Genomic DNA, 25076 nt, shown 5'->3' with positions numbered 1-25076 from the left:
CCGGTATGAGGTGAGCGCGTTTTCAACAGTGCCTGCACTCGTCTGCAGATGAGCTGATGGCTGAAGATGGATGCCCCCACTTAACCATGATAGCTCCCCGGAGGAGCTGCACTCAATGGCTTCATTAAAAGTCAACGTTTGTGTGAAAAGCTTGCTTAAAACGCCGTAATTAAAGCCAAATATATTTTACCTGCTTTGTTTCAGCTGTCATGTTAGGTGTACGGCACATGCTTAACTTTTATTTCCATACAAAAAGCAGAATGATAGCAATAAATCACCCAGCCGGCGCTATGGCAACTCTGCAAAGGGAAATTGGGTCCTTTAAAAGGAGGAATTAACAAAGTCCATATTACTAAATTACAATCTCTGTGACTTTTAAGGGCGTAAGCGATGTAGCAAGTCCGCTTACACTTGTATGTGCAAATTGCAGAAAGACAAGTAGAGGCGGGAGAGTGAAGCAGGACCCGGCTAACTCCACAGAGAAACTGCCTGGCATCTGCTAAAGCCTTCGGGCACGCTCAGAGGTGCCTCCAGCATTTTAATGGCGTAGTCAAATGCCAGCATGTTTTCAAGCCAGTCCAATTCCAATTCACTGGATAAAGAAGCAAGCTCGTGTTATTCTCCTTCAATAGAGCATACTGGGCGCAACAACAGTCAAGCCGGCAACTCGGAAAACACGACAGGATCCAACGTTGGGTCTGATACTAAAAAGAATTTTTGAGATAATATTTGAGACAGATCATCCATTTCTTTGAAATAGTATCCTTCTACATCTGGGTAACACCTTCACATGCTCTCATTTAAGAGCGGCCTCGCTATCAAACGGAAGGCGTTTGTTTCACTCTATGATGCACAAATATAAACATAATCATAGGCCAGCTAAATGCACGATGTCATCTGACTCACTTTATGTAGATATCACCAATGACAGTGTCCACTTGTCTTTTACAAAAATATGAATGCATAACAATCAACACAACTTCCAAGCCGTAATCCTTGCTGCTGAGTTTCCAAACAGTTTGTTAACTGCTGATTGTTGCCCAAATTTCGGAAGGCAGCCATGTCTAATCATGGGAATTAGATTGCTTAGCAACTGGAAAATCAAGTTAAACAATCCCATAGTCACAACTTTGAGAACACAAGATATATTTTCAAACAATTACGGTATGTACAAGTATAATATTCATATTTATTGTGATCAGAGTGGAAACACTTAAAGAAAGGGCTCCTTTTTGTAAGATGTAAGGGGAATGGTTGAATTCCTCTGGGGGTTCCTGTAACATATTAACCTATTAAGTGCAGCATAAATGATATCTATTTCATTACGGTGATCAAGGATTAAATTAGAGGCCTGAGCCCTGTAACATATACATAAGTCTTCTCCAAGGCCGAGGGAGCCCTCTGCTTCCCAAAGGTCATTAGAGCTGAGCAGAGAATATGGCCCCAAGTCTCTTCTTGCATTTCTCCTCTTACACTTTCTCTCCTGCTCACACATCTCAAACCCTCGTGCAATAGGAGACAATTTAGCTTCATTTCATTTGTACATTTTTAGCGGGGAAAAGTGCTCATTCCCTTACACAACCTGTGGGTGTAAACATATGAATGCAATCAAATTCTGCCTTTACAAAGATCAAAATATTCCAATCTGACACCGTCAGAGGGGAATTACTTCAACAATATGTTCATGATTGTGGTTGTAGTATGTAGAACTTTTCGGTGTTTCCCAGTTGGTTTTGAAACTCGACCCTTTTTTTTATAGCTTTGTTTGAAGCCTGAAATGTGACAAAAGGAAGTATGTATAGTTCACTGTGTAGTTATACACGAACACGACAGAAAACTCCAAATGAAAACTCCAAATGAACATATTGTTAAATCAGTACAAAAAAAACATGATTATCTTTGTAGATAAAAAATAATTTCATGTGTAATATGCAGTAACTCTTCTATTGGATAGCATTATTTTGTACAAGCGGTCGTAATGTTGGAACTGGTAGGTGTATATTTTTAAACTTACGTGGCTTACAGCCAAACATATCCATGATTTGCATCTCAAGTGCTACATTTTGTTTTTAGTCTATCCTTTGAATGTAAAATTGTATAGATGGGGCCACAAATAATTACCATCCTTATAGAGATCGATAGCTTTGTTCTGTAAGATTCAATTACCTCACCGTTAATTGGGGAGAGCTATAGAGGGGGCTGCAACGCTCATCGCACTGTGAAGCTTGCTGATAATGTGAGGTGTCAATCACAACTTGGTCAAAAGCTGCCCATGCTGCAGGAGGGTGGAAAAGTATGCCATGAATGAAATTATCAGTTTCTCATGCCACACGTGAATTTGTTTAGCAACCTTCTTCCTTTTTTAAAGTGTACATATCATCTGCAATATAAAGTACGGTATGTCTTTTTTTTTTTTTTTTTCCTGCATTGCCTGCTTTTGAGTTTCCCATGAAAAATCCGCTCATTCCCCAGCCTCTGTCTTCAGCCTCCTCCTACTAGTACCCCCTTCCTCTGTGACTCATTAATCCTCTGTCCATCATGTGCTCTGCGAGTATCACCCCATTTTATAAACTCAGTGGGGCCATTAGCATAACCCATGCTGGAGCGCCACTCTGCATGGGCGATCTGTATCAGACAGAGGCCATGCCACGAACAAAAGAGCCACTGTGATCAAGTCTGCATTCAGCCACCAATGTCTCTATTAACTTTGGCTGCTCCTGCCCACTGCATGATTGTTAGAACACGGCCGATACTTCCTCTTCCAAGAGGCGGAGATTGCTTGATGGATGTGGATGATATAGTTCAGAGAGCATGCACAAATCAGATCGGAACGCTTACCTTGAAGAAGCGGAAGAATCAGTCAGTAGGACAGATTTTTTTTTTTCTACAAAAGTGGTGGCTTTTTTTCCTGAAAATTGCAAACATGCTGCAGATAAGCCCAGCTGACGCATTATGTACTTCTTTTTTTTTTTTTTTTTTTTTTCAAGGGATGTTCAATACCACGTTTTTCAGGCAGGTGCACGTATGAGTACTCAAGTATTGATTAATCACCAATATCAAGTAATGATACCACTAGTACAGTGGTGGCCAAACAACAGCCCGGGGGCCGTTTGCGGCCTGCCGTCCATTTTTCAGTGGCCCGCGACATATGCTAAAAATGGCATTTGACTCAGTTCAAATAAAATAACAAAAAACAAAAATGTTTGGAGATAGTCAAAGTAAGAAGGGAAGGTATAGAAAAACAGGTTCCATTAAAGGTTATTTTAGTTAATTAAAACTCGTGAAAAAACTAAAACAAAAATAAAAAAAAACAATATTGCTACCGAAATTTAAAAAAAAACAAAAACAAAAAACAAAACAACAAAAACGAAAAATAACAAACTACATTTTATGTTTACAAAACTTAACTAAAACTAACTCTAATTATAGCAAACATGTCCTTCGTTTTAGTCTTTGGTAATTAATTTCATGCATGAGCCTTTGGGGATGATTTTAAATGTGATTTTTAGTAGATTTATTTGGATATAAACCGGAATAATGACGTTTGAAAGTATGTCACACAGAAGTGACGTCGTCTAACAGCAGCCAATAGAAAAGCATCTTCAGATGACATTGCTCCCATGGTCTTTTTTTAAATGTTTTTTTTAAACTAATACTGAAACTAACAAACTAAACTAAAACTAAGCATTTTTTAAAGAACTAAACTGATAAAAACACCCTGAAAACTAATAAAAACTAACTAAAATAAAAAAAATTCCCAAACTATAATAACCCTACTGCCATATTACAAATAAATTGGTTTATATACTGTAGCATTTTTCTAAATATGCAAAAGCACAAATAAATTATTTGTACAATTTGTTGGACTAAGCACAATTTCTCTTCATAAAATTGTGTGGCCCTTGGCTCCTTCTGATTTTCTCTATGTGGCCCTCAAATGAAAATTTTGGGCACCCCTGCACTAGTACTTTTCGTACATTAAAAAAACAAAACAAAAAAAACAATGACAGATAATTTTAAAGAAAAACCTAGATATCCCAATATGGACTTTTTTCTTAAAATTGCATTAAATTAATGATACTTTTCTATTACCTTTTCCCCATTTTTTTTCATAAAATACATATTTTATATAGAACATACAATAAAATGAATTTTTAATATGTGATTGTACATCTTAATCACATCCATGTCTTTACTTTCTGATCGTAAAGTAGCATAAATAAGTCGCAAGTACCAACACTTGGTATTGGTACTCAAGCCCATCCCTATTTATTTATTTATTTTTCTGTTTTATTTATGATAACCTCTAAATTTTGAGCTTGTTATAATACCAGCCATCACAAACCGTTGTTTCTTAGATAAAGCGAAAGCTCTGTTTTTGGTGTCACTGGCCAACTGAACTCTCGAGGAGGCATGATAATTGTGTGAAGCGGAAGACGTTGCTCTGGCCTGCAAAGCCTATAGAAATGCAGCAAACAAGCATGGATCACACACTGAATGTGACAGGATTTTAAACAGTACACAACTAAATATAGCAGGGACACCACTATCAGAAAATGAGTTAGGAGTGTGGTGCTAGTCGTTTAGAAAGTCATTATTCTTATCATTGCTGTCTGTGAAATAATTTCAGGTCTCTCCATGCAATGAATACTGTTTAATAAACTAAACGTGAGAATATGAACAAACTTAACTAATCTATGTAGTCGGCAAGAAGTTGCCATCTGGCCTCTGTAATGGCGCTGACTGTGTGGAGTATTTCATTTTTATTTATTTATTTTTTTTTCATATTCAGATAAGTCTCTGGTATCTCTATCGCTTTGAAAATGCTCCATTTAGTTTTTATCTTTTCGAGAGGGGAAGTGAGATGCCTTTATTCAGAGTCTATTAAACTGCAATTCTATCTCATCTTATCTACCTAATCTTTGTGTCTTATTGACCATGAAGTTTATCTTTAATCTCTTTTCACCCTTATTATCGCACAACGCTGTGGGTCCATTTTCTCTGGTATGCACTAGTGCTGCTGTGTTTGTCCGCAGCCGAGGAAGAATAGTTTTGCTGTACGCACAGCTCTTATTCAGCTGTGTAATAGAATGTGTTTATCGAAATGTATTTTCCTGCTTTCTTGCACCTTCTGTCTCCAATTGCTTTCATACAATCTCCCCTTGATTCTGCTTCGTTTATCTCTCTGTATCATCTTAAGTGATACTAGAGTCACATCACGCTTCACTTCACTTCTCAGCGAATCAGCAGATAAAATCACAAAACTGCATCCTGATTGAAGCGTGGCATGCCGACTTGCGCAATGTCTGTTAGAGATTTGTGCTACTTCTCGTCATGTCCGGGGCTCGTGCCAACGTAGAGTCATTTATAGGACTAATGAAAAGAGCAATCAGTTTATTGACATGGGGGTCTCTTCCGTGGCTCAGATTGAGAGAAATATGAGAGTAGCACAAGCGCGGCTGAAATCACTGCTATATTATAGCGGAGGATTCACTTGCACCACAATAGCAGAAACATACTGAAAGGTGTCGAGAGGATATTTAGCGCTCTGTGTTTGAGCTTCAGAATGATGCACAAGAGGCTGCAACTCAACTCATGTGACAAGGAGAAACTGATACAGCACCCAAATGTTGCAGGCAGCGAGCAATGACAGCACTTAAAATGATGATTACCCTAAGCTCAAGAGGGATTTTTCAGAATGCCGTTTTCCTGCTTGAACTGTATTCTTTCAAACTTCTCAGCCACCGAGTATTTGGTATACAAACTCTGGGGACATGTTGTGGTGTGAAGGAAAAGTGTGTGAGATTATCTTAATGACATTCAAAGGCTGGGTGAGATGTTTTTCACAGCTAATACAATTCAGCTTGCAAAAGAGTAATTCCATCAACGGCCTTGATTGAAGCAAAATGGTAATATGCAAATTCCAAAATAGATGTACAGCTACAAGCAAAACTCTGGAATCATTTAGATTTAAAGAAATAATACTGCACAGGAGAAGGAGGTGTGGGTGGGGGGGGTTATTAATCACAGAGAAAAGTGTCTGCTTTAAGATTGCACTGGTGTATTACCTGGAGGCATGGAATGTAAATGGAAAACCTACATTGTACCCTCTGATAAGGCTAACAAATTAATAAAAGTATTCTTATTCCTGCTCCCAAGCTGATGCCCGAATAAAAACTCTGGAAAGGAACTCCCCCCCCCCCCCCCCCCCCCTATGTGACGTTTTGTTTTTCAAGGGCTGTAATTAACATCATCACTGACCTTGGCTGCGTTACAAACAATAAGAAGTGAATACTATTTTCTATTGACAGTACCTGCAGAATAGAATCTGCATTTGTATTAGCTTAGAAAACGAAACAAGGTGACAGACTTTTTTTCAGTCCTTGAAAGCCTGAAGGATCTGATGAAACTGCTTAACATCGATGCATGTACATGTGTGTGCACGTGTGTGTATGTTCCCTCAGGTCCTCTGGAGGATGGCCTGGAGGAAGAGGATGAGGAGTGCGTCTCCGAGGAGAACGAGCTCCTGGCCAAAGATGAGTTCTCGGTGGAAGAAAACTTCCCTGCCGAGTTTGATACCGAGAACATGAGTTGCGAGGACATGGAGTACTTCTGCAACAAAGGTTAGCATCGTTTACTTATTTGAAAGCAAACCCCAAACATTCTCCACAAGGCGTGTGCGCTGCTCTTTTTGATGCCTAATGCCTGACAATATGTTGGGGAAGCCTTGTGCCAAGACATCAAAAATAAAGTGTAAACGCATGCCAAAGGCTTTTAATAAAAGTCCTGTTCAAATCAAGCTTGGCATGAATATTTTTTTCTTGTACTTTTCCAGCATCATTATCTACAGTGGAAAGTATCCATGTTGATATTTTATTCCCGCAATCCACCGAAGAGCAGTGGTTTGATCTGAGAGATTGGCAGACTGGTAGCGCTGTGAAGGTGCGTTACGGCGCACCAATGCACTGGAGAGCACGGCACTTCCTTTTGAGGTCGCGCTGAAGCCTTGTGACTCCGCTAAGCAGCACCTGCTACTGCTCGGAGGTCCAACACTAGAAAGAGCAACGCTTCGCCAGGCGGGCGCCAGTCTTCTTTGAACTGCAATTCAATTAGATTTCTTCTTTGTGTGTTTGTTTCATTTTGGTCACACCGTGCCATCACATGAATTAATTTGTGGTCTTCTCCAGGTTACAGTGACAAGATGACAGACTCATAACAATCCCCCTCCAACCTCCTCTTCTTACCCCCAGGTCGCATGTCTTTGCTACCCCAGGTGTCCCCCTCACGGTTGCCATATATTTGAGTTTTTAATGAAGCGACCGCTCTTTGAATCAACGGTCTTGTTTCTCCTTTCAAATGAAAATTGTTTCGAATTATTTTTTCACACCTCTAAACTGATGTGCCTCGTGGGATTACATTACAGAAGGAAAATGAAACTTTCATGTTTCAGGTAGGCTATGCCCTAGTAATTGTATCAATGTCTTTCTTTTGTTCTCTGGGAAAAGTTGAACGGCGCATTTGTTTAGAAATTGCAATTACCAGCAACAGCGCGTCTGCTTTTAGCCTTTGTCTCTGACACGATGTGTCCTTAAACTTCAAAGTGGTGTGTATATAGGCTTGTAATTGCCCGGCAGCTATGATATAGATGCCGCCGAACACATTGGAGGCTGCTGCTGCCACTGCAAAAAAAAAAAAAAAAAAAAAAAGAGAAATATTTGCCTTCAGAATATCTTCAAAGTAGTTTGTCAAAGCCTGCGATTTTTCAATTGTTTTGGATGAAACCCTGTGACCAAAAATCTAATTTTCATGTCCCGTGTTTGTGAACAAAGTTAACACTTAAAAAGTAAAATGTGACGGGCTAGTTTTCCTGGTGGATATTGTTAATCTGTTCCTTGTCATACAAAAGCTCTACATGCCAGATTTTTGTATTACTTTCCGTCTGCACTTTCAGTGGCTAAGTCTCTTTTGCCTCCTAAGACCCAAGTGATGCTTTATCCACATTTCTTTTTCCATTGTGGCAAGTTTTACGCCATCATCAGGTGTAGCCTCCATGATCCTTTTCTCAATTAGATCTATTTAAAACTAATGTCAGTAGGGCTTAAATCTACGCCACTTGTGTGAAAGTGCCATGAATTAAAAAAGACGCATTTCAGGCAGCATTAAATGGTTTAAGTGTGTTATTACTCGACTATAGGAGGAAAAGGGACCCCTTGATTAACTAAACCCTCTCAAATGCGATGGCGCGCTGTAATTAGCCATGTGCGGACTTGAACGTGGATTTTAAAGCAGCCACTCATCCCATGGCCTTTATCTCGTGCTGCTTTCTGGAGAATAAGGTCTCCCGTGTAAGGTTCCTCCACTGAGCAGCGGCTCTCTGGTCTTAGCTTAGCCTTGTATCTGTGTAGTCACTCTATGAAATGGGCTTGTCAGGGGGACCTAAAACCTCCATTAAAAGTTTCAGTCTATAATAGGTATTAAAAAGCTGTTGGAACACAAAGAAGAGTACCAATTTTCATTAACATATGAAGCACTTATTAACTTTGATCAGAGTGCGGTGAAGTAGTAAAGCTGCTTAAAGGCGCAAAGGTCAGGAAGTTGAATGCCACCAAAGCCTCAGCCATTTGCCTTACCCTTGCAGAAAAGAGACTCCCCAGATAAGTGTAGGGAGCACCTTCATGTCCCATCTTGGTCGGAGCCTTGGAGACCTCCACATTAGGTGATGGTTGACTTCAGAACCTGTTCAGCTAATGACGGCGTGCCTTGACTAGACACATAACCTAAAACCCTAAAATGAACGCAATTCAACTTTCAGTCTAATAGAATTTTTTCATATCATGGTTACTGTATGTTGAAAAATGGCACAAATACAAAGAAATAGCTCTGCCTTTTCCTAGATTCTGAAGCATAATCTATTTTACCCTAAACACGTTCTGGTGCTAATACAGATTTAGGCTCCATAATTGCTATATTTAAATATGTGTGTATGGTATTGACAATAGCTGTTAAGACCTTTATTAGAATGACTCGAGGTCTCGGTTTAAGCAGGTCAGTACCGTTTTTCAGGTCAGTATTGTTTTTGTCTCATTTTTATACAGGTGCCTTCCCTTCCCCCTGTCCCGTTTATTTTTTATTTTTTTTTAAAGTCCAGTCAGCATAATTGATATATTTAAATTAGAGATGTCAAATGATTACATTTTTTTTCAATCAGATTAATCACATCTTAGAATTTTGATTAATCATGATTAATCACTTAATTAAAAAGGCATTTTTTTAAATCAACATTTTTTTGCCCACCAAATTTGAAGAGCACCTGTTATGTGTTAATTCTTTTGACATTTAATATTATGAGGACGTCTTCAACATTTTTTGATCCACTGACCGCTCTCGTCCTTTTGTAGTTTAGTTTATTTGGTCATAACAATCAATAAGTAACTAAGTAGAACCACTCCCTGCTTCTGTGTGTAAGAATCATGGGAAATGTAGTCCTACTAGGCCAGGGGTAGGCAACCCTGGTCCTCCAGAACTGCGGCGGTTGCGTGTTTTAGATGTCTCCCTGCACCAACACAGGTGATTCAAATGATCAACTCATCCAGAAAGCTCTGGAGAAGCCAGGGAGTGGTTCTACTTAGTTACTTATTGATTGTTATGACCAAATGAACTAAACTACAAAAGGACGAGAGCGGTCAGTGGATCAAAAAATGGATCAACACCTGTGTTGGAGGAGGGAAACATCTAAAACATGCAGGACTGTGGCCCTCGAGGACCATGGTTGCTTATCCCTGTACTAGGCTAATGCTGAGATGGCCGGTCAAACCAGATGCAAGCTGAGCTTTTGTGGCGGCATATTTCTAATATTACAATGTGGGATCATAAGGTAAACAATTAGTGTTGTTCCGATACCGATACTGGTACCGGCAGAGGCCCCGATACTGCATTAAAACAGTGGTATCGGCGACTACTAACAAGTAACATGCCGATACCATTAATTCCAACGCTAATATAGGACTTTGGATGCAGCATCTTGTGTCTTGCTCATGCACAATATTCACTGATATGTGACATGCTCACTGCATGCCAATCTAAGATATTCTATTGGCCCTTGAATGCTCTGAACCAATGGCAGGACAGCTTTTTCATGTTGAGAAAAAAACAAAAAAACAAAAAAAAAAACAACCTTAGGTATCGTTATGTTATCGGCATCGGCCGATACTGCAAAGCTGGGTATCGGAATCGGGATTGGGGCCCAAAAAAATGGTATCGGAACAACACTATAAACAATACAGCCAGGTTCAATTCGCTCCCGGGGCCAAGCAAAAAAGGTTGGATAATGGTGAGGGTATGTCTGTGTTTAGCACTGTTGAACTGTCAACCAAGATAGCATTTAGCATTAGCTGAAGCAATAACGCAATGATTGGTCACAAGATTGACAAGTGATTAGATATGTTATAAATAGTTCCTGGTGAGAATTTATTGTATATTTGATTTGCAGCTAAACTGTCGTGCCCAGTTTTTAAATTTGAAAATCTGGTCACCTTACACTTTGTATATCCACATTATGTTCCCTTAAGCCATCCAAATGCGGCTGGGTTTTGTTTTGTTTGAAGAATAGGGCCTACATTATTGACCCTTGATTTGTACCTATTTTTCTACATGTGTAGATGTTAATTTTCACATTCAATTAATGTAGACAAATGTCCTAATCTTAGCAAAATTACATATCTTGACCGAATGACCTGCCAAGAGGCAGAATCAAAGATGACACTTTTCTCCACAGAAGCAATCTGAATCTCTCGCAGTGCACTGGAAGGTCTCCTTGGCTCTTTTGCCACAGCTGCTAGTGCCTAGAATGGCGATTGTGGAATTTTAATGCACAGTTGATGCAGGAGAATATGGGGAAATGCTAATTTGCGGTGCGATAAGATGAATCAAGTCATCCCTTTAGCCCCATTTGACTCAGTGGAGGAAATTAATCATTAATGTTTGTTAAGTATGACAATCTAACTGGGCCAGATCTACATGCTCAGAGACGGAGGCAGAGCGAGATAAAGACCCAGGCTGCAGACAAGGAGGAAAACTGCCAGATTCTGTAATGATGGGAATTTATTGGCATTTAAAGAGACAGTGGCAGAGCATCGCACTAATAGCCTCCCTCCATTGGAGTGGTCTCTCTGCCACAAATTGAAAACAATTTCAACCTATTTTCCTGACTGCAGAGAAGTCTTACAGCTATGCTTGACTTTGCAGAAAAAGATTGCTTCTGAGAAAATTTAATCTGTTGCTGCATAAAATGCATCAGCAACTAAATATGAATTATCAACTATCTACTTGGAAGGTACATCATATTCAGAAACGTACTGCGCATGACTCCCTTCTTGAAATGGCTTTAAAAAGGGGGAACCCTTAAGGTCAAAGTATCAAAAGTTGAACTCAGTAATGAAGGACGATCATGTCTGAAGACTTTCAAATGCTTATATTCAATATTGCTGAAATGGTGCCCTGTCTCTAGCCTCAGTGGTCAGGATTAAAGGGCTCTGAGCTCCTTCAGCTCACACACATGGATTGACATTTTCAAGGGCTTCCTTCGTAGAGACAATGCTAAAAGGCACGGAAAAAGCCAATATGACTTTGTTGCTACCTTGCTCGAGGAATTGTTTGTGTAAATTGCCTATAAGCTTATTGACCTGAATGCGTGTCACACCGTGTGTGTCTGTGATTTGGCTCGAGTGCTGTCCTTTGATAAAGCAGTGATAGGACTGATGTGAACAGCTCATTGGGTCCTCATGCATGCCCGCCAACCCTGCAACCAGCAGGCCACCTCCTCACCATCCTTTCTGTTCTTGCTTAGCCCTCTCTCACTCAACCTTTGCTATATCTCTGCTCGAGTCTGCAGGGAAAGGAACCGAAGCCAGATGTAAATTATGATGAAAGCGATAATGGTAGAAGAAGGTGATCATTGACAATCTGTCTCTCTTGATAAGGCTTCACTGGGTCTCAGTTCAAATAATGAAACTGGACATTGTCTTTATTACTTGCGTAGACCTCTGTGAATAAAACCGAGCACCTCAATAAATCTATTTCTATACATGTGAGGTTACAATACCATAAAATGATATTTCTCCCTATTCCCGACTACTTTGCTGTAAGCAAAGGACTGCTGCCACAGCACTTCCTCCTCTTGCGGTGCTTTTTCTTCATGACATTTGTGCAGGAAACTTCATCAAAGCCGTGTGACATTGTTCCCTGTAAGGCTGCCTGGACGATTGTGTTTAAAATGCATTGCAAACTGTGTTAGATAGAAGGCAGAAAATCCTTAATCACTCCTTAATTAAGGAATCATCTTGTAGCTTTATTTCCCGGGCTGTAATTAAACACTTCCAATACATTTAGTTACAGGGCTTAACATGTTCGCCTGAGATCAAGGTACTGCCTTTAATGTTATCTCGTCAGCTTTTTTTTTTTTCTTTTTTTTTTTGTATGGTTTTCCGGAACTCTTGGTATGTGTCGTTTGTTATCCAATTCATAATACAAGCTCAGTATGCAAAAGAGGTTCTCCAGTCCCAACAATAAATAGTGAGGAATTTAGTTGAGTGTGTCTCTGATACCATACAGGGAGGGTAAAGGAGTGGAGGGAGAGAGAGGCTTGCCCAAGCAGACACTCACATAAACAAAACTGGGTCGTAATGACCTCCAGTGCTGGAAGTAGGACAAATCTGAAGACTTCAGTGCAATATTACTTTTCCCTCTTTAACATCTACTCAAGTAGGAGGATGACAGCTGATCCTTTTGGCAGTGTTATCCTCCTTGTTTGAACTGAATCATGTCAAAAAATCTAAACAAACGTGTGCGTATGTACTTGATCGGGAGATTAACTTGAGCAAGGATGGACAATGTTGTCTTGTCAGCAGTCATTTTAAATTTGATAACCAACACCTGCACATGTACCTCAAGGGGAAATAGTGTCTTGGGGCTACAAATACATATTCATTTCTACCTTTTTTCCCTAGTTGTTTATTACTATTATTATTCATATTATTATTATTATTATTATTATTATTATTATTATTATTATTATTATTATTATTATTATTATTATTATTATTATTATTATTATTATTATTATTATTATTATTATCATGGGCTGCACAACTGATATTGAAATGATCGTTGTCCATACCTTGAGTCAGTGTGTTGAAAGTGTAGAGCCACACTGACTCATTGAGTGATGAGACAGTGCAGTTGTGGCTGTTCAAAAATTACTACCGTACATCAATCGATGTCCTTTAAGGAGACATGCAGCAGCTGCAGTTTTGTTTAGAAGTGCCAAAACATTTGCATGACAATGACGGGAGCCAACAATTCACATAAATGCGTCCATAGCATTATTGGATTTAAAAAATGGAATTTTAATTCAGATAAAAGTAAATAACATTCAAGGCTGTGGAAGAAGCACTGTCTGACAAGGTATATGGTTTTTAGGGCTTGGGCTGAAGTATTAGAAGAGACACGTAGACTGTTGTCCTTGAGGCTAACTAGTACCCACTGGCAGCACGTTATTTTATGTATTAATTTATTTATTTTTAGGACAATGTACATTAATGAACGGCTCTCTATAAAGACTCGGTTCCCATCGTTCACATTGAAGAGCCGTTCAAAAGACACAATTCGTTCATGAACGTTACATCACTAGAAGCAATAATAACTTTTACTGCAATAACGTGTGGCAATTTTGCATGGTGAGGCACTGTTAGTTCTCCTTTAGTGAGGCACAGTGCTCTCTGCCTCACCTTGTGCATTTTTAGCTGTAGTTTTATGCGCTCAGCAAAACTAAATATCTAAAACACAAATATTAAATACACTAGCCTGAATGCGGAAAATTCAAGTTAAAAGTTAGTGAAAACATTGTAGACATGAAGAGAGACAGAAACAGGCACTTGCCAATTGCAAGTCTCTCAAACGAGTTCATTAAGAATTGTGCAATCTGAGGTGGGCTGCTTGCTTGAAGGGGAAATAATCCAATTCTATAATTTGGGCTAAAAATCATCAACATTATTAGATACAAAAAGAAAATCAAAATAATGTATAGTATACCAGAGAACTGAAATTGAAAATAATTTGATCAAATCATTTGTTGATACTCTTCATGATGTAGGACTCTGCCTCTCTTGAGAAGTGTAACTAAGCATGCCAATTTTCTTTCAGAACTTGCAAAGATTGCTCACCAAGCAATCCCATCACTGTCACTGCTGTGCATTTGGACGTGGTGTCTATTTAACAAGAGCTTTAAGCACTTACTTCCTGGAGCGAGATACCCAAATATCCCTAAGCGCGGTCTGTCTGAATCCAAAGAGTGCAAATCAGCCCAACATCCTATAACACACATTCTCACTCGCTCCACAATAGATCAAACGGTAATAAATAGCCACCTCTTCCCCGCACATGGCTTTCCTTCCTGTTTAATGGCACTTCCTCCTTTTCCTGCAAAAACGCATGGGAAATCCTTTTACATAAAAAGTGTGCAGCTGGACCTTGTGCGTTCACTGCTGAAGTGCTAATGTGCATACACTGCCTTGTGTACAGCAAATACACAGTCACATCACATCAGGTTATTACTTTACATTTTCTGGCAAACAATATCTGTGTGTGTTTCTTATGTGTGGTCATTTTCAATGAGGTGCGTCATGATACAGTATTTGTACTGCTCACTTTGTATTAGTTGTATGAGTTTTTTAAATTTTTATCTTTCAGGAGAGGACGATGTCAATCGAGAGGCAGGCGAACAAGAGGTGGACAGCCAGGCTGAGAAGACGAGGCACGCTTCCGTAGGGCCGGATGAATGGGATGGTCCAAGTAAGCAAGGCATTCACACGGGCACTCCTGGAAAACCTTTGAAAGCCATCAAAGTTATTAATAACTTGCAATGCATTTCACTCGAAGAATACACTGAATAGAATGCCAGTAAGTAGAAGTGATTGGGCTAGCAAAATCAGGAAGTATTGTGCCTTTGATTCCATGGTGGCTCAATCTGTAAAATGTTTGCATGCAATGGAACAAGCTATGTAAACATTGAGTTAGAATTTGCCAGCATGTACAACACTTTTTTTTTACAAGTAACATTTCGCTTTCTTTCTTTTTTTTAAATCCATAAAAGGCACATAAGGTGTCAAAATTACCACACTTACATGCAGTCAATATTTGGGTTATCATCAAAATTCCATTTCTGAACCATTCAGGAAAACCCGTTTACATGCATGAGTTACTCCTACATCCATATTCCGATCTAAACCGCGACACACGGATAACGTCTTTACTCTAATAGACATAATTTCCGCATTTAACTTTCTACAGTCAATAAAAGACATATTCATGTCACTTACCTCACTAATAAAGTAGTCGGTTTCCTCTTCACTCTACACACACTGTGGCATTTTCACCGTAGAGACAGAAAACAATGTGAAAACGCCACGGAGAAATCAATTTCTTATTTAATTTAGGCTCCTTTAGCAAGTGGTAACTCAAGATGGCCGCCACACATACAAGCGCAAGTACAGAACACAAACCAGAGTTCCATTCAAAGGAAGTTTCGTTTCATTTCGTTTCGTTTATTAAGAGCCCCATTAGCTCCTGACATCTCAGGAGCTAATCTTCCTGGGGTCTTTTCACATTCATTACAATCATTTCTGATAAACATATAGACATACACACCTACTCTCACATACATACACTAAACAACAAAATAAACATAAAAATAAAAATAAATGAAAGATCAATGCAGTCAAATAACATTAAATACATAATTGTAATACAGTCAAACTAAATAAATATGCTCCAATTATTTCAATTATCCAAAATATATAAATCCAACATTTTAACTTATTGTTCCAATGCTCAAAAATTCTCATATCATATCCATTATTGTGTAAACAAAAGAAGTTTCAACTTCTTTTTAAAACGTATCTTATTATTTTCTAATAACAAAAATCCAGGTAATGAATTCCAAGCAACCATAGCTCGATAAAATACAGTTCGCTGCTTTTGATTTGTTCTACATGACGGCAGTACACACCTTGCTTCATTAACCTGACGTGTGCCATAACCATGATGATCTGAAAAAAAAGAGACTTTGCCATAAATAATTTCTGGCATTTTTGTTAAAATAATATTTCTCATAAACGTTATTAAAAAATATCTCAATCTGCTTTTAACTGTTAACCAAGCCAAGTATCCCGATATACGTACAAATATATCTTATTCGGTCTTATTCGGGTTTTAAAATTTGGCTTATTGCACGTGTTTACATGGCCTTTCAAAACCCATATGTTGCCAATATTTGTGTTTTGAAAGGGTTATGGACTGCATGTAAGCATAGTCACTGTAAATGTGTGTGTGTTTTTAGCACTAATCGCGTTTTGCCATTCTACCAAAGGTGACTTCACCAAAGTGACGGATAATACATCAAACAGCCTGCATACACACTGCTGAACACTCAAAACATATTCCATTTAATGTATAAAATGACCTCAATAATGCATCACAGGTACAGGCGTTTGCAAAACGAGCGAGACAGACCGAAAAAAGAATAGAGTGAGAGAGAAAAAGTGGATTTGGGCAAGTTGTGCTCGCTAGCTAAAAGCCCCCTGGGGTGTGTATTTTATAGTGACAGTGAATCAGCGTTATCACACCTATCAGATAATGCATTTATCATTAAATTTCACATTTGCATTTAAATCTGGGGAAGGAAATGAGCATTGCTGGCTAAAGATAAGAGCGCTGGGACGACAGTAATAAACCATCACTGTGATCAGTCAGGAGACAGGGCTGAGGGGGTCAGCTCAGAACTATGCGGGCCATGACAAAAAGAAGGCATCACATGCAGAGAAAAGACAGTTTGGGCCAAGAAATGCTGAGCTTAAAAATATGACTTTGAAAGGGAGGAATGGATGTATAGTAGCATGGTCAGATGCACGCCTGACTGTAATTATTGCCTGCCTTCTACTTAGCCGTCAGAATGAGACTTAGAGGCTCAGAGCCACACAGTTGGACTGGCAGCAGAGACACATACAGTAGGACTTAGTCTCTTGCATACACTCCACAGTTGCACTGCGGAGGAGGTTGTGTGTGTTGCCCATTTCATGTTTTACTAAAGCGCAGCCTGAGTGGTTCTCAGCTATCATGCGGCCTTTGGTTTGTCGACTTCCACGCGTCGGCCTAATCTCTGCTGTATTACATCCGGAAAAAAATTGCTGTGTCCAGCTCTTATACGTCCTGCTTGCACTAGCTTCATCTTGACAGCAAGGCTTGAAAAAGAATCCTGTTTAAATCAATACGTTGCCACAAATACGAAGCTTATGCCACCATAATAGTGAGTTGACCCTGTCGTTTTCTCATTGGGCAGCACAGAGTAGGCAGAAATTAATCTTGCCGCATAATAATGCCATTCACTCTGCCATCAAGGCTGCCATGAAAGGTCATTTCCCTTTTTAATTTTTCCCATTGTACTGCAAAAGTCAGATGGGCATGTTATAATTTGAATAAAGAGCAAATCAGACAATCAGATAGGGCCATTTGAAAAGACATGACTTCCTGTTCAAAGCGATTAAAGCAAATTTATTTAGTTTGTGACTGTCTACCTTTTAATCTCTTTGTAAATGTTCAGATAGCTCCACATTGAAAAAGTTCTTTGTTAGTGGCTGGCTTAAGTTAAAGCAGGTGTGATTATGATCACCCGCAGATAATTTTTAATCACTCCACGCGTGCATCTGAATAGGATGTGTAATGGCCGTTGCATAAAAAGAGAGACAAGCCTTTTAATGAGGCGGGTTAACTCGGAACATGCCCACCTGCTTTGGTGATTCTATTGAAACACCTCTGTACACTTTCCCTTTTGCTGAGTAACAACAAAAGCCTTTACAATCCACATCCTGTAATTGAACATTTCTTCTTTTTTCTTTTTTTTTTCTTTTTGTTAGTCGCTGCTTTTCATCTCAACTGTGCACATATCAAGTGACTGTCCATGATTGGCCCTTGTTCTCCGATTGGTTCTCAGTCTGCAGCAGCAGAGAACCATACATGATGACTCAATATTAATCTGATAGCTGTCTGTGTTGTTCCGAGTGCCGAGTCTCTGATGTGGAACACCCAGCGAGCCGCCTTTCTCTCCCCTTGTCTTTACAAGTATGTCCTCAAGCAAATCTGCACGCTGATCTTCTGTCTCATGTTCATTTCTTGTCATGGCACTTTTGCAATCAGCCACTGATTCGGGAGATAACGTGTCATGCTATTCTTGTAATTTTCATGGACGGGCGGCGATAGGAATCTGTCTCGGTGTCTCTCATCCCCCTTCGCTTGCTCTCCTCTAGGCTAATTGGGAAAGGCGTGTTTCAACTAGCGAACTTTGCTAATGAACTTGTTCTCTGCCTTATCTAAGTGCTTGTGCGTGTAAACCACACCCCCTTTACAATACATAAGAAGATTGTGGGAGCAGTAGTTCTGAAATATTTCTTCCTATGAATTATCATTTAATTTAAACATTGCCACAATTAAATATTCAAGTGACGTGGAATCCACAATGAGGAAGTCATAGGAGTTGGTTGAAGAAGAAATTCCAGTGATAATCACTCACCTGGTTTACATGGAGCCATGTACTCCGATTAGAATAAATCTGAACTGCCAAACGGAATGAAAATGCTCCATATAAACACCTCATTCGGAAGGAAAAGGCTAAATACGAATGGAATTTCATTCGAAATCACAGGGGTGGTATATTACTTTGGTCAATCCGAACGAGCGTCATGTATAAACTTAATTCGGAATGGCATGGCTACGTGCGGCATGCGCATGCTCTGTCTTGACGTAAATGCATCATGACGTTGTCGTTTCCACCCACTAAAATGGTGACGTCTCCCCTGAGCTTGTCTGCGAGGGGAGAATGTGTTTTAAAGTACTTTAAACTGATTATCTAGATGTCGCTTCGATAAAAGTGTTAACACTATCACAACTAATGTGCTAAATGACGAATGAACTCCATTTTAATAAATCACGTGATGGATGTCTGTGCGGCTGATCTGATTAAAGGAGGGGAGCATATAAACGGCAGATCGGAATGAATCAGGTCACATGTAAACAAGTGACCAGAGATCTTCATTCGGAATGATTTCAATCGGAATGACTAAAAAGTCTCCATGTAAACCTGGTTACTGACAAACTGAAATCTTCCCAGGGAGCAGCAAGAAGAAATAGATAAGGAACTACCATATTTTTTTGGCTAGAAGTCTGGAGTCTCCCATTTGAAGAAGAAGAAGACAAAGAAGATGTAGTCTTCATGGCATCTAATTTCTTCTCCTCCTTCTTTTTGAAGCAGAAGACGAATAAGCAGCCATCAATGCATGATGTAAGTTTGCTAGCACTATTAGCATGTGGCTACAATAAAACAGTATTGGCGTAGGGCACAAAAAGCACATGTGTTTGGCCACAATACAACATGTGATGGTCAGCCATTGTAAACTAAAATTAAAAAGAAACATTCTTTTTATGGTTAGAAGCGGAGGTTTCATTCTCATTAGATTTTGTCAAACACACACTAGGGAACGGAGATTTTGGGTGCCAGTCTGAGCTTTAATTTTACAATAGTCTAAACAAGTTGCACCTGAGTAGAAGTCATAGGACCAACCAAATTGAAAAATGTCCGACTTATAGTCCGAAAAATACAATACGTTCTTCTAAGAGAGTGGTAACCCAAAATTGCTGCCGTGTCCTTTTATCAACAAGCAGTAGCAGGATAACATAATGACAATTTATACTTGTACTCATTCAATGAGTATTTATTTATAGTTTATGGACCGCCTACTTGCATTTAGGCAGCTTCGGTAAAAATCTGTTGTTGTGTCTGGTTGTAGACAGAATGGAACATGAGCAATGTGGCCACTTTGTCCACAAATCGCTTCTCTTGGCTGTCCCCGACGTCAGCACGCCCCACCTTGCTCAGCTCCTGCTGCCAGTTGGCCATTGACCAAGGGGTCAGCCAATGGATTCTACCTGACAGCCACACACAGAAATGGAAGATCCATTGTCAGCCACCCGCTTCCTTCCATTTTCAAGACATCAAACATGCACATGCTGAAAATGCAGCTCTACTCAGATGTAAAAAGCCTCATTTGTGACTCCATCCAATCCAGAATACTCAGTGGCCAATCGGCTTTCTGCACGCCCCCCACTCTCCACACACGTCCAAAAACATTTCAGGTTTAATGCACATATGTCATACTAGGAGAACAGGAGGACCAGATGGCCACGATACTTTGGCAGGTGGCTCAACAAATGTTTGTGGTTGCCCATGCAGCTATTTATTCCATGGTGAAACAAAGACACGCAAATATTTGCTAAAGGACAGTGGGACCTTTTGTTGTAATTCAAAGTGATCACTCGTATGAACTAATGGATAAAACCATCAGATGAACTTTGAATTCCCTTAGTTCAGGTAAAGAAACCTCTTAAGGCTGTTTTGATAATAGAAACGAATTCTAACAGCTTCACATTAATAGATCGCAAAATGGGGGTTCAACCAATTTGTTGACTAATCGACGCGTCAACTATATTACACTGCCTTAGCGATTATAGCTTTCAACCAATCAATCTCCAATCATGTGTTTACAAAATAATAACTGGGCAGGAAGCAACAGGTGGTGGCTCCACACAGGAAAGTGAATGAAGGCTGTTTGTTTTTTTTAATTGCTGTGTGAGTAAGCCTTATTGAACAAATACCTGTACCAGAAAAAACACACTATAGCATCTGAAGCAGCTAGTAAGTCACCATGCTACACTTAGCCTAGCTTAGCTTGACATATGGCAGAAACGACCAGGAGGTCACTGGATCACACACATTCAGTCAGGGTTTCATAAAATGGAAAAAAAAAAAAGCAACATAAATGTAACCCAACAGTGATATAAGATACACATTCATCAAACAACACACATGAACATGAAGGATTAACATCCTTTTGACAATTCCGAACATCCGGGATTTCTGACACTTCCACAACGCAACACAATGCAAATGCTTCCTTTATACGGTAAAAACAAACGGTGGATTGTCTTGCTTTTGCCTGTGCTCATACAGACCACACAGATTGTTGTAGTCGTAAAACGACATCTCATCACATTTTAAAATCACAATAATCCTCACAAATCAAATTACAAAGTCCAATGCTTTTAAATGATATCTCTCTCTCTCTTCCTCCTCCTTCCAGTTTGGTACAAAACATCAAAAATCATTCCCTTGATGTGTCTAAATGTGATCAGATGAGCAAATGTCTGAACGTGACTGGATGAACAAGAGGGGGGTTGGGCTTGGGTAACCAAGGCCAGTGGGTCGAGCAAGCATGCAAATTTCTCTACGGAAGTCAGTACAGCGAACTACATGACAACATTGATTTGTCTATACTCGATTATTATCACCTTAGCTTTGCGACTACAAAACAAGTTGTTGAAGCCCTATTGCAAAATGAGAGCCGGGCACCACCGTTAATTGTCACTTCCCATCAATGACGATGCCCACCTTTTCCGCATTTACAGCACTTGTAAAGCAGTTACGTTATAATGTGAAGCCGCACAAAAATAAACAGAATGGGAGAGACCGTCTATACCAGGGGTGGGCACACTTGGTCCTCGAGTCCAGCAAGTTTTGGATGTTTCCCTTCTCCAACATAGCTAATAAGATAACGATCCTGTTGATTGGAATCAGCTTGTGCTGGAAAAGGGAACCCTCGAGGATCGAGTTTGCCCAACCCTTGGTCTATACTCACCCCGATTCGCGGGGTGTAAACGTGCTTCAACTGGTGCACAGCCTGCATATTTTTTTCCGAGGCTTCGCGTCATTGTGCCTCGTCGAAAGGTGGGTGTCTTCATCTATGGCAGTATTTCTCAATTCCGGTCCTCATGCCCCCCTAGCCAGCCTGTTTTACATGTCTCCCAATTCCCAATGCAGCTGATTCCAATGACAACTAATCAACCAGCTCTGGAGAAGCCTGATAATGATCCTCACCTGCGTTGCAATTGGGAGACATGGAAAACAGGCTGGCTAGGGGGGCCTGAGGACCGGAATTGAGAAACACTGATCTATGGGAAGTGACGATTAATGGAAGTGTCCAGCTCTGGCAAAAACTCTATGATTAATCAAACGTGCTAGTCTAGTAGCAGCCAACACGAGCTTCAAATGTATAGCTAATTTGAAACACAAATCATTAGCATTACCCCTGAGACCAGATGTATGCATTTCTTTGTTTTGTTTTTCTTTTGGAGTCATAAGACCTTTCTAGGATTAATCAATTTACAGTTTCATTAAGACCTTAATGGAGTTTATATCAAAATCAAAATATCGTCACTGACTGTTTAATTATGAGGCTAGCATGGTAAACTTGAAATATGCATTGTCTTTACAGTTTGGCCTTTTCAAATGAATTTGGTGCAGACTACAGAAGATAAAGACCAAAACACATTGCGATACTCGCACAGCAACAGTCCAGTCAGGTTGCTCATTCTAAACAAGACACTTTCCAACTTGGCACTTAACTCTTTTCGAAAGTCCGGGTGCAGTCATGGGAAAGAGGGATGCAGCAAAATGAGGGGAGAGAGACAAACGGAGCACCCAGATGCAGATTAGGCTGCAGAAGATGAGGTTGTAAAAGGGATTTAATGGTAGGATGGATTAGAGAAATCCTTGTAACAATGTTAAATAATTATGGTTCCAGTCGAGATCAAAGCACCATTGATTGAACCCCTCAAGCCTTCACATACGGAGTCTTAGAAAGCAAAGATTGGTAAACTAGTGCACAGACCACTCTGGCTGCTCCACTTAAATTGGATTGGAAATATTAGGATATAGATGAATCCTTCAGGAGGCTTTCGCAAAGCTTTTGTCACCAGAAATGTAGCTTGGGAACGGTATGAAAGGTTTGATAGTGTACTGTCTCGACAGAATCGTAAGACGAGGGTGTCACAGCTGTCTCGACTGATACCTAAGCTTTTTAAGTAGACTTATAGACACACTTGACTGTTATATCAGCAAACTAGAAACTTTCTCTGCACGACGCCACCAAACCCATACACCCCCCCACCCTATTTGCCAGCACCACCGCCGTCTTATAATCAAGAAATTTGGATGTGCATCACAGCAATTTTGTCTGGGGAGAGAAAGGTTTTATCTTGTACCGAAAGGGGTTTACTCAAACATCTTCTGACAAGTCTGACAAAACTTGAATGGCGCCGATTTCTGATGCTTATTATGAAAGTCCGTCATCAGCTTCTATAAAACTTGCTCGACTGACTGATCTAAAACAAGTTGCCCATCAAAGTGAAACAGCTTTTCCCCAAATATTCTCAATGTGTATTTGTTGTTCAAGGCATCACCTGTGTGAGGAACAGCCCTCATTTAGCACAGCCGCACACATTCACGACGCACGATTTTAATGATGAAATATGCAACAAGAGATTAGACAAATCACTGTACTCCTGTGCTGCATCGCCTTGATGCAAATTTAGTCACTGATCCGCAATACTAAGAGGCTTTATGGAGGAACTTCATGGTTGTTAGTTATATAATCTAAAATAGGGCAAAATGTAATCAATGTTCTTATCATCTAAGGAAGATGTCACCACATTCATTCTAGTTTGAAACAGATGTGTGGGATGTAGCCTCGTAAGAATGCCTTTAATAGGATAATTCAGTCCCCACCATTTTGTCTGCATATCAACTGAAATTATGGCCACTTACAAGACAAAACTCACAATGCTATCTTTTGACTGCGATTCCACATGAGCAAGTCGAAAGAATTGAGGGAGAAAATGTGGGTTGTCACTAAAAATGAAGCTGACTTAAAACGCGGCTGGTGGTGCAGTTTCTGTCCCGGGGGCCAGTCACCAATTGCGTCTTTCTTCAGCTCTTTGAATGTGGCTGTTTTGCAATCCGCAGGCACTCGGCGCTGCGCACATTCAAGAGGTATCATTGTAATTGCTTGAATATTTGATGTGTTTATTTAATATTAACATGGAGACAATGCAAGCTGAAAGAGGGGAAATAATTCTGAGTAAACTAGATTGCTCAACTGGAAATTACTTGGTTGTGGAAATGTTCTTTTTTTGTGTCTGTTTGTTTTTTGTTTTTGTTTTTTATTTTTAAAGAATGGAGTAGAGTGACATTGGTGTGATTTTATTTTCCACGTATGAACGTGTATGGCATTTGTTCTTTTCAAAGATTGCCATAATTTATGCCATATACTGCTTTGCTTGTATCTAGTTACTGCAGTAACTCCAATAAGGCATTATAATGCCTCTTTAGGTAATGGTTAGGGCCGACCAATTATTTGGCTGATTATGGCCCTTCAAACATCATCCAAAATCTTTGGTCAAACAGTTGATATTTGCTGATTATTTTTAGCTTTATATAGGGCTGGGTATTGCCCCTAACCTCACGATACGATACGTATCATGATACGGGGGTTACGATACGAGACGTATCGCGATACATATGTATCCCAATACTTGATCTTCAGGGCGATACGTATCTCGATATATTACATTAATTTACTTGCATTTCATAATAACAGTCATATCTATACCTAAATTATATTATTATTATGCTGGATGACATAAATGTTTTTGTTAGTAGCACTTCTGGTTTACCAGGCATGCCTGGTCTAAGTGTGCATGCACTGTAGAGCAAGGAGCAATTTTCATAGACACACATTCTATTTAGTTTTTAAACAAAATACAGGAAAATTGGTACATTAAGACACGTGCCATATTAAGTTTATAAGTAAATAAATATTGATATTCTTCCTCTGTTTTCATTTTTCTTAGCAAGACAGTGTCTAATCACTGTGAGCTATTTTTGCATTAATTAAAGGCAATTAACTTCAAAGACACTGCTGGTTTTTTAGTTTTTACTTACAATGCAAGCTGCAAAGGCGCCCGTGTCTCCTCTGCTCCCACTTCTCCTGCACAACTTCAAAGAGGCTGGACAGCCTTGCACAAGCCTATTTAAAGTTAACGAGCAATATCGATTCTGACGCCTGTGTATCGATACA

The 25076-nt window shown here is 39.7% G+C and overlaps 1 protein-coding gene across 2 annotated transcripts in view; it reads left to right on the top strand.

The window, feature by feature from the left end:
* Window positions 1-25076, top strand: part of zfpm2a (zinc finger protein, FOG family member 2a) — a 148449-nt gene that overhangs the window by 30417 nt on the left and 92956 nt on the right. For both annotated transcript variants that reach the window (XM_077527475.1, XM_077527474.1), the window contains exons 2-3: window positions 6465-6623; window positions 14746-14847. In XM_077527475.1, coding sequence (XP_077383601.1) covers window positions 6465-6623; window positions 14746-14847 — 261 coding nt within the window. The remainder of the gene's footprint in view (window positions 1-6464; window positions 6624-14745; window positions 14848-25076) is intronic.

The sequence above is a fragment of the Festucalex cinctus genome, chromosome 7, assembly GCF_051991245.1.
Source record: "Festucalex cinctus isolate MCC-2025b chromosome 7, RoL_Fcin_1.0, whole genome shotgun sequence".
NCBI classification, from domain to species: domain Eukaryota; kingdom Metazoa; phylum Chordata; class Actinopteri; order Syngnathiformes; family Syngnathidae; genus Festucalex; species Festucalex cinctus.
This window is presented reverse-complemented; position numbering and strand designations above follow the sequence as displayed.